At 33.2% G+C, this 11,893-nt stretch overlaps 1 protein-coding gene across 1 annotated transcript in view; it reads right to left on the bottom strand.

Annotated features, from left to right (window-relative positions):
* Positions 1-356: 356 nt before the first annotated feature.
* PSMD14 (proteasome 26S subunit, non-ATPase 14) overlaps positions 357-11,893 on the bottom strand; it is a 136,020-nt gene continuing 124,483 nt past the window's right edge. The window contains exons 11-12 of the mRNA XM_037849877.1: positions 3,307-3,369; positions 357-772 (exon numbers count right to left, since the gene is read on the bottom strand). Of these exons, the coding sequence (XP_037705805.1) occupies positions 674-772; positions 3,307-3,369 (162 nt within the window). The 3' untranslated portion in view covers positions 357-673. The remainder of the gene's footprint in view (positions 773-3,306; positions 3,370-11,893) is intronic.

The following is an 11,893-nucleotide window of genomic DNA, read 5'->3' as shown; positions in this document are numbered from 1 at the left end:
TTAAAACATGATAAAGTCTAAATTAAAATTGCCTCCTTTCCCATCTTAAATGTACTTCTCTGAGATCCTGAAAGTATGTTAACAAGATATTGAATATACAATATTAACTTATGACAAATGCTTTTAATAAAATATGTCAACATTTTTTTCTGGGTTACTCACTAATGAGGTAGAAAATCACTCATTAATGGCAACACTTTACATTTGTGAAGTTTTGTTACCATGTTGATGTTTTATGTGTTATAAGATCTTAAAATGTAAAGGGAAATAAATATATCTTTGTGTGAGATTTCTATAGCACTGTCAAATATTAGTCTGTCAATTCCACCCAGTGCCAAAAAAGACCTTAAGAGACATAGATTGTAAACGTATTTTATTTTGTAAGCAACAATCAAAATATATTTGTGCTACTGATTTCTTCAAATAGTAAATGGAAATGTAACAAAATTTGTCCACTTTGATGTGTTCTTGTACAACTTTGGAATCTGCAAAGACCCTGACTAAAGAAATAGAAGTAATTGCACAACTGAGACTAAAGGTGTTACAGTGCTGCAAACGATGCCAGATGTCTTACATTTAACCAAATACACCTTCAGAGGTCCCTTGATTTTGAGCATTCGGAACAACAGAGTAATATACACCAAAAGTATCACTAATAGGTTTTTGTGTTGCTTTATTTAAATACAACAGTATCCAACATAGCTGCTAAACACTGGACAATATTTGAAGTCATAAGTACATCCACATGTTCCTCCAAATGACGTTTGGGATCCTAAAAGAAAAAAAAACAGAAAAGACAAAGAAAAAAGAACCATATTACTAGTAGATAAATTACTTAGATTATATTTTTAGTTAGCTGTTGAAATTGGTAAAGAAAGCCAGACCAAAATTCATATATATTTTACAACCTTAACTTGCCTAATTTATTATACATTCTTGGGATGTACAGAATCAATGCTGTGACTCCAACTCAGAGATTATAAAAGAGTAACATAGAATTCTATACAGCCCACAAACATCTGCTTTAAAAAAACAAGTGTATGCATACATATGTGTGTACATGCTTGAATATGTGTGTATATTCCCTGACATTCACATATTTTGAATGTCCATGGAGGTACCCTACTCAAAGCAGATATACCAATAGATAAAGAGTTCAACATGAATTCTCATCCTTCTCCTATAAGTGTTGGCAGAAATCAGGATTCTATTAATTTTGGTATTTCAGGAATACTCCTTTAAATGATTCAGAAAAAATTCTTGCATCAAAAGTTTATAGTCCAAAAAATTTAAATATAATTTGGATAAATTCTAAACTGTCAAGAATAAATGTTTCACACAAGTATTTTGAAGAAATGGATTAGAGAAATTATACAGGTGCAATCCTTTAATTTAAACTTGATCAAATCTATTTTTGAAATACAGTGACTTTAAAATGAGGCTTAAAATTGCATTGTAGTAAAGCAATTTAAATTAAAATGCTTAATTTATATTTGTGTTTAAGGCTGATTATAGTTTTTCAACTGATTTTGAAAGCTTTGAAATAGGGGATATATATTGTACACAATAAAAAACTTTCAAATGAAACATTTCCTTATGGGTATTATTAAATACCCAAGAATCCTAACTTTAAACAAATGTATCATCACTGAAATTATTTCTTGGCTGTGTTATTCTAAACCTACCTCAATATGCTGATTTCTTTAAACAATCAAGGCATGCAACAAAAAACATGCTACTAAATAATTTCAAGTAAACGGATCACAATATTAAATTTTCCTTATTTCAGAAATAAGCCTTAGGGGCATTTAGGTGAAAGAAAGTGAAAAAGACTGAGAGGAGAAAAAGATATTGGCTGATTCAATCAGAGGCATCTTTTTCTGTGTGCCATGCAGCAAGCCAAACCAGTTAGGTATATTTTAAAAAATTATTCTGATGATTATTAAATGAGGTCAAGTACATATTTTTCAAATTCACCTAATTTAGTCCTTTCATTTGCTGCTGTTAAATGAAATCTACATTAATATACAAAATCAATTATATAACCAAATAAACAATAATGTACATAAGCAGTGTGATGCAAATTTAATACAGAAAAAGATTTCTATTATTAGAAAGGGTTAATTGTGTAACATGAACCCTGAAACTTAAAAAATATCAGTTGGTATATAAAAGGATTCTTAAATTCATTAAGAAAGTCTCAGAGTCATTTATTTTAAAAATAGTCACTGAATTCTGTAAAGAGCAGAGCACCTAGTTAGCGATCTAATATAATATATTAGATTAAAATTAATAGAAAGACACTAAGGGTGAATATATGACACAGGATGAAAGAATAAGATTACTATATTTCATTTTGTTTTGTTGTTTTTAAGTTATAATACTCAGAACACAGTGAGATTTGGTTTCCCCATTTATGATATGTAAGCCAGGACTTTGCCCCTACTGCTCTGTTGGAGTAGTTGGGGTTTCAGAGTGAATTGGTACTGCATTTCCCTCAGTTATCTACATTACTTCGTGTGGCAGCTGGGTGATTCTTAGAGATTTCCCATCCAAGAATGGTCCTGGCCCAAACCTACATAGCTTGTGAGATGTGATGGGATCAGAGCATATGGTAGGATGGCTGAAAGCAAAGACAGCTTAGTGTCTTGCATCTGAAATATCAGAATTCTGCCAACATCAGCAATATGATAACCATGTTCCATGAAATGGGGGAAAAATGTAATCAACATTCTTTAAAAACAGTCCAATTAATCTGTAGATTCCTTTAATTGATTGGTGTGCTCCCCCACCCTCAGATAAATAGGAGTGAAAATATATATTTCATCTTGTAAAAGTGAGAAAGCAAATACTTAAAACCCCTTCTCTTCACTCAGTATTGCTCAATAGGGCTCTAAGCTTTCTCAGGAATATTACTTACATATTGATGCCTATATATTGATAAAGTATAGCATTAAAAAAAAAACTGTTACATATGAAATAGATCTACCATTCTATTATCTTCATTGATTTATAATGAAAATAATACTTGAAAAAGTTAAATCAGGACACAAGTTTCCTAATGTATTTTCACTAAAGAGAATATCTTATAGTTAGGTTTAATGTTTGATTTAATTTTCTATAGATGGCAAAGACAATCTGGCAACATCAAATAATTCAGTGACCTTTAAAATTAGTATCATGTTTACACAACAGAAAAAAATGTAGTGAATGGATAGAACAAAAACTCATATAGGCCTAAAATAGTTTTAACTCTACCAAAGCGCATAACCATGCAAATGTATAACCTATTACGGTGTACCTCACCTGCTTGCCAACATTCTTTATTGCCAGCTGTTCAGGTGTCATCTTATCTTCTTCTTCTACAGCCTGTGAAACACAAAGGACAGTTTCAAATTCTAAATTTACATTTTCCTCTGCAGAATAATCACCAAAGATAATGATGATCATAATTTTCATTCACAGAACCTTTTATTTAAAGAATTTATTGAACTATAAAAGCAATTTTGCTAATCTTCAGAATAACTTTCAGGTTAATAAAAACTATTACCACCATCATTTTGAAAACAAATCTTTTTGTTTTGTCTTCTTTTCCTTTTCCTAGTTTTGCAGTGGTTCACTCCCAACTTCCCATTTCTTTACCTCTTTTTGTCAACCCAGCTTGTACATACCTACTACCTATTTAACTACCAGTAGTAGCATACAGGACCAAAGGAGCTGCTAACTTTTGATCAACTTAACAAAAGAATATAATTTTCTGCCTTAATAACTTCAAATATTTAAATCTCTAAAAGTAATAAATGTATTCAGAAAAAAAATATTACTCCATGAGTGATCGTTAGTAATCACATGAAAAAATAGAATAATTAGAAAAGTTTTCAACATCAAAAAATTATTCAAATTAAAAACCAAATCAAAATTAAATCAGCCAACAGAAAGCTACACTTAAACCACTTTCCACTATTTTCAGAGTTAGCTACAAACTCTTACATGTATGCCCATAAATTTTCTAGCAGGGTAACAACGAAATAATTACAAAATTTAGATTAGCTACCACCACTGCATTCACACCTCCATCCCAATAATAGCACCACCAAAAAAAATTTTTTATGAAGGATTCTAAGTTGAAGGAACCTCCCACTTAACAGTTTGGGTATATTACTGCCTGAAGATAAGACACTGCATCAGGTGAACTCTGTTCTATGATTTATTCATAGCACCTGATAAATGGAAAACTAAGAAAATGTAAGGATCATGAACAGGAAGAAGTGTCACCACAGCACTTACCACAAAGATGGTTACAAAAGGTGAGGTGGCAGAAATAAGGGGACCAAAATCCCAGTGAGGATTAGATTTGGATACTCTAAACTTAATAATCTTACAGCTGCCAAATTTCTTCATGTGTGAACAATGAACATGTAGGAAATGCAATCATCAGACATTTCCCATAAACTGGGAAGTTTGGCTGCATTTCACACCTTCTTAATAGTTTTGTAAACAGAGAACTTGAAAATGAGCAAAGATGGCAAGTGTCTAATTTTATAAATGGACAAACTATCTAGAGAATTTCCCCAATAGAACCTGCCTAAAGAGAAAAGATGGTAAGTATTGTACCTCCTAATTATTAGAGGATATTTATTTACAACACATCATTAGGAAATACATTTATGACTCATAAACCTGAAAGAAGGAAAAATAAAAGTTAATAACACTCCAAATCAAGAAATCCCTAGACAGAGAATGTGTTCATTTTCAGAGTCAGATGTCACTCTTATTCTTAGCTAGTTATAAAAGTATTTCCTAACTGGGACATTGTTTCTTGTACTATCTCAGTGTTTTACATATGTAGGAATACTGGCAATAAATTAAAAGGTTGTCTTTCTAAATTACTTTTATAATCATGACACTACTTGATCGACTTGACAGCATATGAGATGAATGGAACAATTCACATTAATTTCTACTCCATACCCAGTCAGTGTTAGTTGTTCTATACACATGCCAACAACGGTACTTGCTACAGTACTGGAAGGAAGCAAGAGTTTTGGAACTTGGCTCAAATTACCAATCCATGTACAAAATAGTTCCTAGGAAGTATTTTTAAATATTGCAAATATCAAAAGATGGCAGACACACAAAGATGAAGGTCAAACAGCATTTAAAGCATTGATTTTATTCAGAAGGCTAAATGGAATGCAGAAAGCTCTACCTCAAATTTTTAAAATCTTTTACATCATTTAACCACTTTACCAATTAGTTTTTCCATTTCCAATAATTAAAAGGGAGAGTTCACAAACTCTTTGAGAAGTACAGATGGTAAAAAGTACTCCCAGCCATAGATGCCATCTGGGAAATGAGGAGCAGCTGTAGATTTAGGCATACACTAAGGTTGAAAACCCCCGTGACAAAAGAGTAAGCATCTCTTCCATTCTAAGTTAGACCAATTCATCACAACAAACCCCTAAATATTTTCTCCATCTACCTAAGATACATGTATCTCATCTACCACCTGGGCAAGAACAGTCTGCCTTCAGTCATAGTTTTAATCTGGCTAGTGACCAGGAAAAATTGAGAAAGGGTAGCAGTAGAAACAAATGAAATTCAGGCACAGGCAGTGTCCTAACTAGGGAACTTCTGTGTTTACGGCAACTTCTGTGATTTGGCGTCAAATTTTGCTTTTGCATTCATGCTCTTCGGTTTACTCAACCAACAAAAAGCACTGAAAATGTTTGTGGCTATTCACACTTGAAACGTTTTTAACAGTTTATCAACAAAGACCCCCAGATGGCTATCCCATCATGCACGGTCTGCAGAGTTCTAAGAAATTCTTGGAATTTGGTCTGTTGTGTGATCATAATCCCCTCAGATATATCCCCTATCTTCAAGAGGCTTTTACTAAACCCATTAACTTCATTCTCTTTTTCTGGCAATGGTCAAATTTCTCAAATGGAAAACCTGTATCTCAAATTCTACCATTTCATTTACCCTTTAACAAACAAGGATTGGATCTTTGGCACTTCAGTAACACTTTTTTAAAGATCTTCACCAGGTCAGTTCCAATGGACTCAGTTTTCCTGAATTTTATGAACAACTTTAAAGCTACTCAACACCCATTTTCTCTTCTATTCCTTTAAACTTTGCTTTCATGTCTTACTCCACTTTATACTTCTCTGACTATTCCTTGACCTTTCCCCTCCTTTGACCTGTTAACTTTGTTCAGTCTATAAAATGCCATGTTCCCATTTAATCAAATACTTTCTAACATCACCTATATGGCAATTTTTGCTTGTAATAGAGCAAAAACTGCTAAAATAGCAATATATTAAATTTTTTTCCAACATTAAACAATCTCTGAATACGTGCTAATGGATTTCAAGACAACATGTATTACTTCTTTCTTGATTTTATATCAATTCAACGTCTATTGACTATAAAATCAAACACTGTATTGTGGATTTGGGGGTGCAGAGAACAAATTTAAAGAAATGGCCCTTATAAAACATACTTGGGAAAGCAAAATGAACAAACATGAAACTATTAGAAAACTATTGAAAAAGTGTAAGAGGTTTGAGTATGAAGAGTTTTAAAACTGGTTTTCCTACTGCCATCAGCAATGAAAAGTTAACATATATAAGCATTTACAAAATTAATTTATTGAATCTCTAAACATTCCAGTGAGGTAGTTAATTTACATTTTACGTATGAAGAAATTAGGCACTATCTTCTTGGGGTACCATATGTTAAATCCAGCAATATTTCTAACATATAAGGAATTTTTGAAACTCATCTTTTGGAATAGCTTACAATAAATAATTCAGTACATTCTATGCATGTCCTTAACTGTGGAATTTGCAGTATGAAACATACTAAGAAAGGAGTATGCGCAGAGCAATGGGTATACAAACGTAAATAAATGTGTTTATGCCTTGTGGTGGCCTGGAGGAAGGGAAAGAATTGGGTGAGAGCAAGCAGAATACATAAGGAAGAACATATCACTGTGAGGTATATGGTAATAGGAAGGGGAGAGGGAGAGGAGACTGGCTGTGGGAAAAGAGGAAAAGAGAGTGCCACTGATAACAAAACTGGTAGAGAGAACTGTTCTGAGGAAGGAGAAAGTAGGATACGCAATACCATACACTCTTCAACAAGTAGCATGTGAAGTAATCGGGATGTGCAAGTAGAAATGTTTAAGAGACAGCTGAAGAAGAAAATAAATTTCAAGTGAAAGGAAAAAAAAATTAATTGCAAAGCTGTTAGCATGGTTAAACCATGAAAATAGATTTTTTAAAAAGATATAAAAATAGAAGAGCAAAGGTGCAAGGGCTGAATCTTGGGACTGCTCATAGCAGTGGTACAATAGGGGGCTGGCTAACAAAGGCAGGGTGTAATGTACCACTGCCAAAGAGTCAGGAGAACCAGGGGAATATGGTTCCATAGGGCAACGGAAGTAAAGTGAAGAGACTTAAAAGTTTAACTGTATGAAGTGAAGGCAAGAGGACAAGGATAATAACAGTAAAAGAAGAGACACAAACCTGAATGGGTGCCAAGAAAGGAATTCAGTTACCTTTTAACAAACTGAAAATAGTAAACTGACATTAATACTCCCACACTCCATCCATCAAGGAAAAGTTATGCCCCTAAGAACACTGGAGGCTTAAGGAAAGGATCAATGACCTAGGCAACTATATTCTGTCCAGTTAATCCTAAGGGAAGGAGAGGGAGCAAAATATGCCATGATGGAGAACAGCTGACTTATGGGAAGAATCCTGAGAAGAACTTATTTAGCTAAGGTGTCCCCCTTCTGCTCTTCCTTCTCTGCCTGCTGCCTGGAACCTAGATGGGATGGATCAAGCTCTAACAAGCACCCTGAACCATGAGGTGACCTAGAGGATGAAAGCCAATACTTCAAATTGGGTTTGAAGTGCAAGAAAAATACTTTTCTATCTTGTTTAAACCACTGTTATTTTGGGCTAATACAGACTTAGGTATTATTTATTTTTAGATAAAGAAATAACACTAGCTTAATGCAAAAACTGAAAATAATACAGGAGATACATAGTATAATTCCTCTACCTCTTACTTGAGCAGTAACACTGTTATTAACTTGACATATATGATAAGAGATACCTTTGAAAAAAGGGAGGAACAGTAACATGGTAGAGTGGTAGGAATTTTTTCATAATGTTATACAATTTAATTTTTTATATCTAACAGAAGGTTGTACATAGTTTTCCAAGTAAGTACTTGCAGAATTTTATTTTTCCTAATAAACCCTTAAAAGAGAAAATGTTGGGTTAAAGAATGATATGCATTTAAAATTGAAAGATATCAAACTGTCCTGCAAAAATCTTCTATCCATGCACTTTTGCACTAGTGGAGTATTCTCCCAAACTTTTTTTTTCAAATTAGAAAAGAAAAAAACATTCTACTTGTTTTTACATTTTTTTCTTTGACTACTACTAAGGTTGAACTTTTGTATTTCATATTGATATGCCACTTGTCTTTTTCTGCAATGAGTGTGGCTAGGTTTTGTGCCCAATTTATTACTGCCTATTAAAACTGTTTTATAGGAAGTCTTTGTATATCATAGATTTTTGGATATTAGCCATTTTTGTGTTATAGGTACAAACATTTTCTTCCAATCTGACTCTTAACAAGCAGTCAATAAATATTCGTATTATTTTTATTGCAGTTAAATTTATTATCAATTTAACAAATTTTAGAAAGTTCACAATGATCTTATTAGTAGAATTACAGTAACATTTGGGAAGCTTGACAGCAGCTTTACAACACTGAGTCATATTAGTATATCTCGATTCACAAATGTTTTTAGTTTTCTTCAAATAAGTCATACTCATTTATATATTTCTTGAGATACTTATTTCCTAAGTATTTTGCAATTTTAGATGCTATTGTGAACTGACTTGCCTTTTCTACCTATCTTTGTAATTCTTGATTCTAATATTTAAAATAGTTTTCTAGTTTTTTCTCTTGGATTTTCTGTTTGATTGCAAATACATTATATCATATTTAAATAATGATAATCTAGCTTGTTTTTCCCAATAGTTACATCTTATTTTGTTTTTCTTTTCTTATTGCACTAGCACAAAACAAGAATTTCCTAATTAAATCAGCTACTGTGGTAAAGAAAAATGTAATCAAATAATTACTATGTGTATATAATTATATAAAAGAAACATCCAAACTTTCTACCTGAAAAGTAAACTGCCAGGTCTGAGAATTTATAGTGCTACATGTTTGAAAACAAGGCAAATTTTTATGTCCATATGCTAGTCTTAAAATGCTCTTTTGCAATTCATTTTTCACCTGTACATTCACTTACAAATATATAATCAAACATAATAAAAATAAAAATAAATAGTAGATGCCTAAAAGTCTCCTCCTGAATGCCTCTTTGTTGCTCAGATGTGGCCCTCTCTCTCTAGCTAAGCCAACTTTACAGGTGAAATCACTGCCCTCCCCCCTACGTGGAATCTGACACCCAGGGGAGTGAATCTCCCTGGCAACGTGGAATATGACTCCTGGGGAGGAATCTAGACCCAGCACCATGGGATGGAGAAGATCTTGACCAAAAGGGAGATGTGAAATGAAATGAAATAAGCTTCAGTGGCAGAGAGATTCCAAAAGGAACTGAGAGATCACTCTGGTGGGCACTCTTACGCACAATATAGACAACCCTTTTTAGGTTCTAATGAATTGGAACAGCTAGCAGTAAATACCTGAAACTATCAAACTACAACCCAGATCCATGAATCTTGAAGATGACTGTATAAAAACGTAGCTTATGTGGGGTGACAGTGTGACTGGGAAAGCCATATGGACCACACTCCCCTTTGTCCAGTGTATGGATGGAGGAGTAGAAAAATGGGGGCAAAAAAAATAAATAAATGAAAATAAAAAATAAAGGGCACCAGTGTTCTTTTTTACTTTAGTTGTTTTCACTTTAATTTTTATTCTTATTATTTTTGTGTAGTAATGGAAATATTCAAAAATTAATTTTTGTGATGAACACACAACTATATAATGGTACTGTGAACAACTGAATGTACACTTTGTATGACTGCATGGTATGTGAATTTATCTCAATAAAATTGAATTAAAAAAATTTTAAAAAGGCAATAAATAAATAAATAAATAAATAAATAGTGGATACATCCTGGCATGAATAAATTAGGAGATTTAGAATAATAGAGCTGTGTGTACTGTAATTTAGTAATCAAGAGAAATCAAATGATTAATAATCAAGCAGTATTTCTGTGCTGAATTCAGACTTTATTGAAAACCTGGTACATAGGAATTTGTTTTCTAATCTTCTTTCACATACGTGGCATCTGACAGTAGTTACTTTAGTTTAAAATGCCAACCAATTAAAAATAATATTTTGAAGAATTGGTATCATGGGCCTTTTTTTTTTTAATGTCTTACATGTTACTAAAAAATCTTCTATATTCTTTTTTGATCACCAAGGGAATTACATTCTCAAATTTGGACTCCTTCATATAACAGTTTACAAATTGTTTTCATTTTATAATCAAACTTTGCAAGTTTTTGAATGCTGTAGAGATTTTTCAAAACTGTAAAATAGGAAAAACTTCTGTGGATGGGCAGCAGTAAACATAAATAATTTCCTGGCAATGGTATCAATATTAATTTACTTAAACTTATAATATTACAGAGAAATGAAAACTGTTCCTAAAATCTGATTAATAACTTTTTAATTATAAAAAGTTAACTGTCTTAAATATGATAACCTATTTCTCCTCCTTCATCTGCTGTCCACAGCATGAAAACATATACTAGAGAGGTGAATTATATTTTCCCCACAATCTAAACACCAATGGGGATCTCTAGCTGGAATACTATAAAAATAAGGACTTGCCGTTATTTAAAAGCCAAGCCTAATTCTGTTGGAATTGAGTTTGTTTGGACCTATCAACTACATTTCACAGCTTAATTTTCTCAAAAGATTTGGTGATATACTCAGCAAACTTTATACACTGTCCTTGGCTAATATTTATTTTGATAAGATGTATCTAATTTAAAATAGGAAATACTACTTTTTAGTCTGACAACCAATATCAGTTGATTCCAAAATCTCGAGCTCTCTTTTTTTTAATATTCATTTTATTGAGATATATTCACATACCACGCAGTCATACAAAACAAATCGTACATTCGATTGTTCACAGTACCATTACACAGTTGTACATTCATCACCTAAATCAATCCCTGACACCTTCATTACCATACACACAAAAATAACAAGAATAATAATTAAAGTGAAAAAGAGCAATTAAAGTAAAAAAGAACACTGGATGCCTTTGTCTGTTTGTTTGTTTCCTTCCCCTATTTTTCTACTCATCCATCCATAAACCAGACAAAGGGGAGTGTGGTCCTCATGGCTTTCCCAATCCCATTGTCACCCCTCATAAGCTACAATTTTATACAACTGTCTTCAAGATTCATGGGTTCTGGGTTGTAGTTTGATAGTTTCAGGTATCTACCACCAGCTACCCCAATTCATTAGAACCTAAAAAGGGTTGTCTAAAGTGTGTGCAAGAGTGCCCACCAGAGTGACCTCTCGGCTCCTTTTGGAATCTCTCTGCCACTGAAGTTTATTTCATTTCCATTCACATCCCCCTTTTGGTCAAGAAGATGTTCTCCGTCCCACGATGCCGGGTCTACGTTCCTCCCCGGGAGTCATATTCCACATTGCCAGGGAGATTTACTCCCCTGGGTGTCAGATCCCACATGGGGGGAGGGCAGTGATTTCACCTGCAAGTTGGCTTGGCTAGAGAGAGAGGGCCACATCTGAGCAACAAAGAGGCATTCGGGAGGAGGTTCTTAGGCACAATTATAGGGAGGCCTAGCC

Source organism: Choloepus didactylus, chromosome 9 (genome assembly GCF_015220235.1).
Source record: "Choloepus didactylus isolate mChoDid1 chromosome 9, mChoDid1.pri, whole genome shotgun sequence".
Lineage (NCBI taxonomy): Eukaryota > Metazoa > Chordata > Mammalia > Pilosa > Megalonychidae > Choloepus > Choloepus didactylus.
The sequence above is the reverse complement of the archived record's forward strand: the minus strand, read 5'-3'. Positions and strand labels throughout refer to the sequence as shown.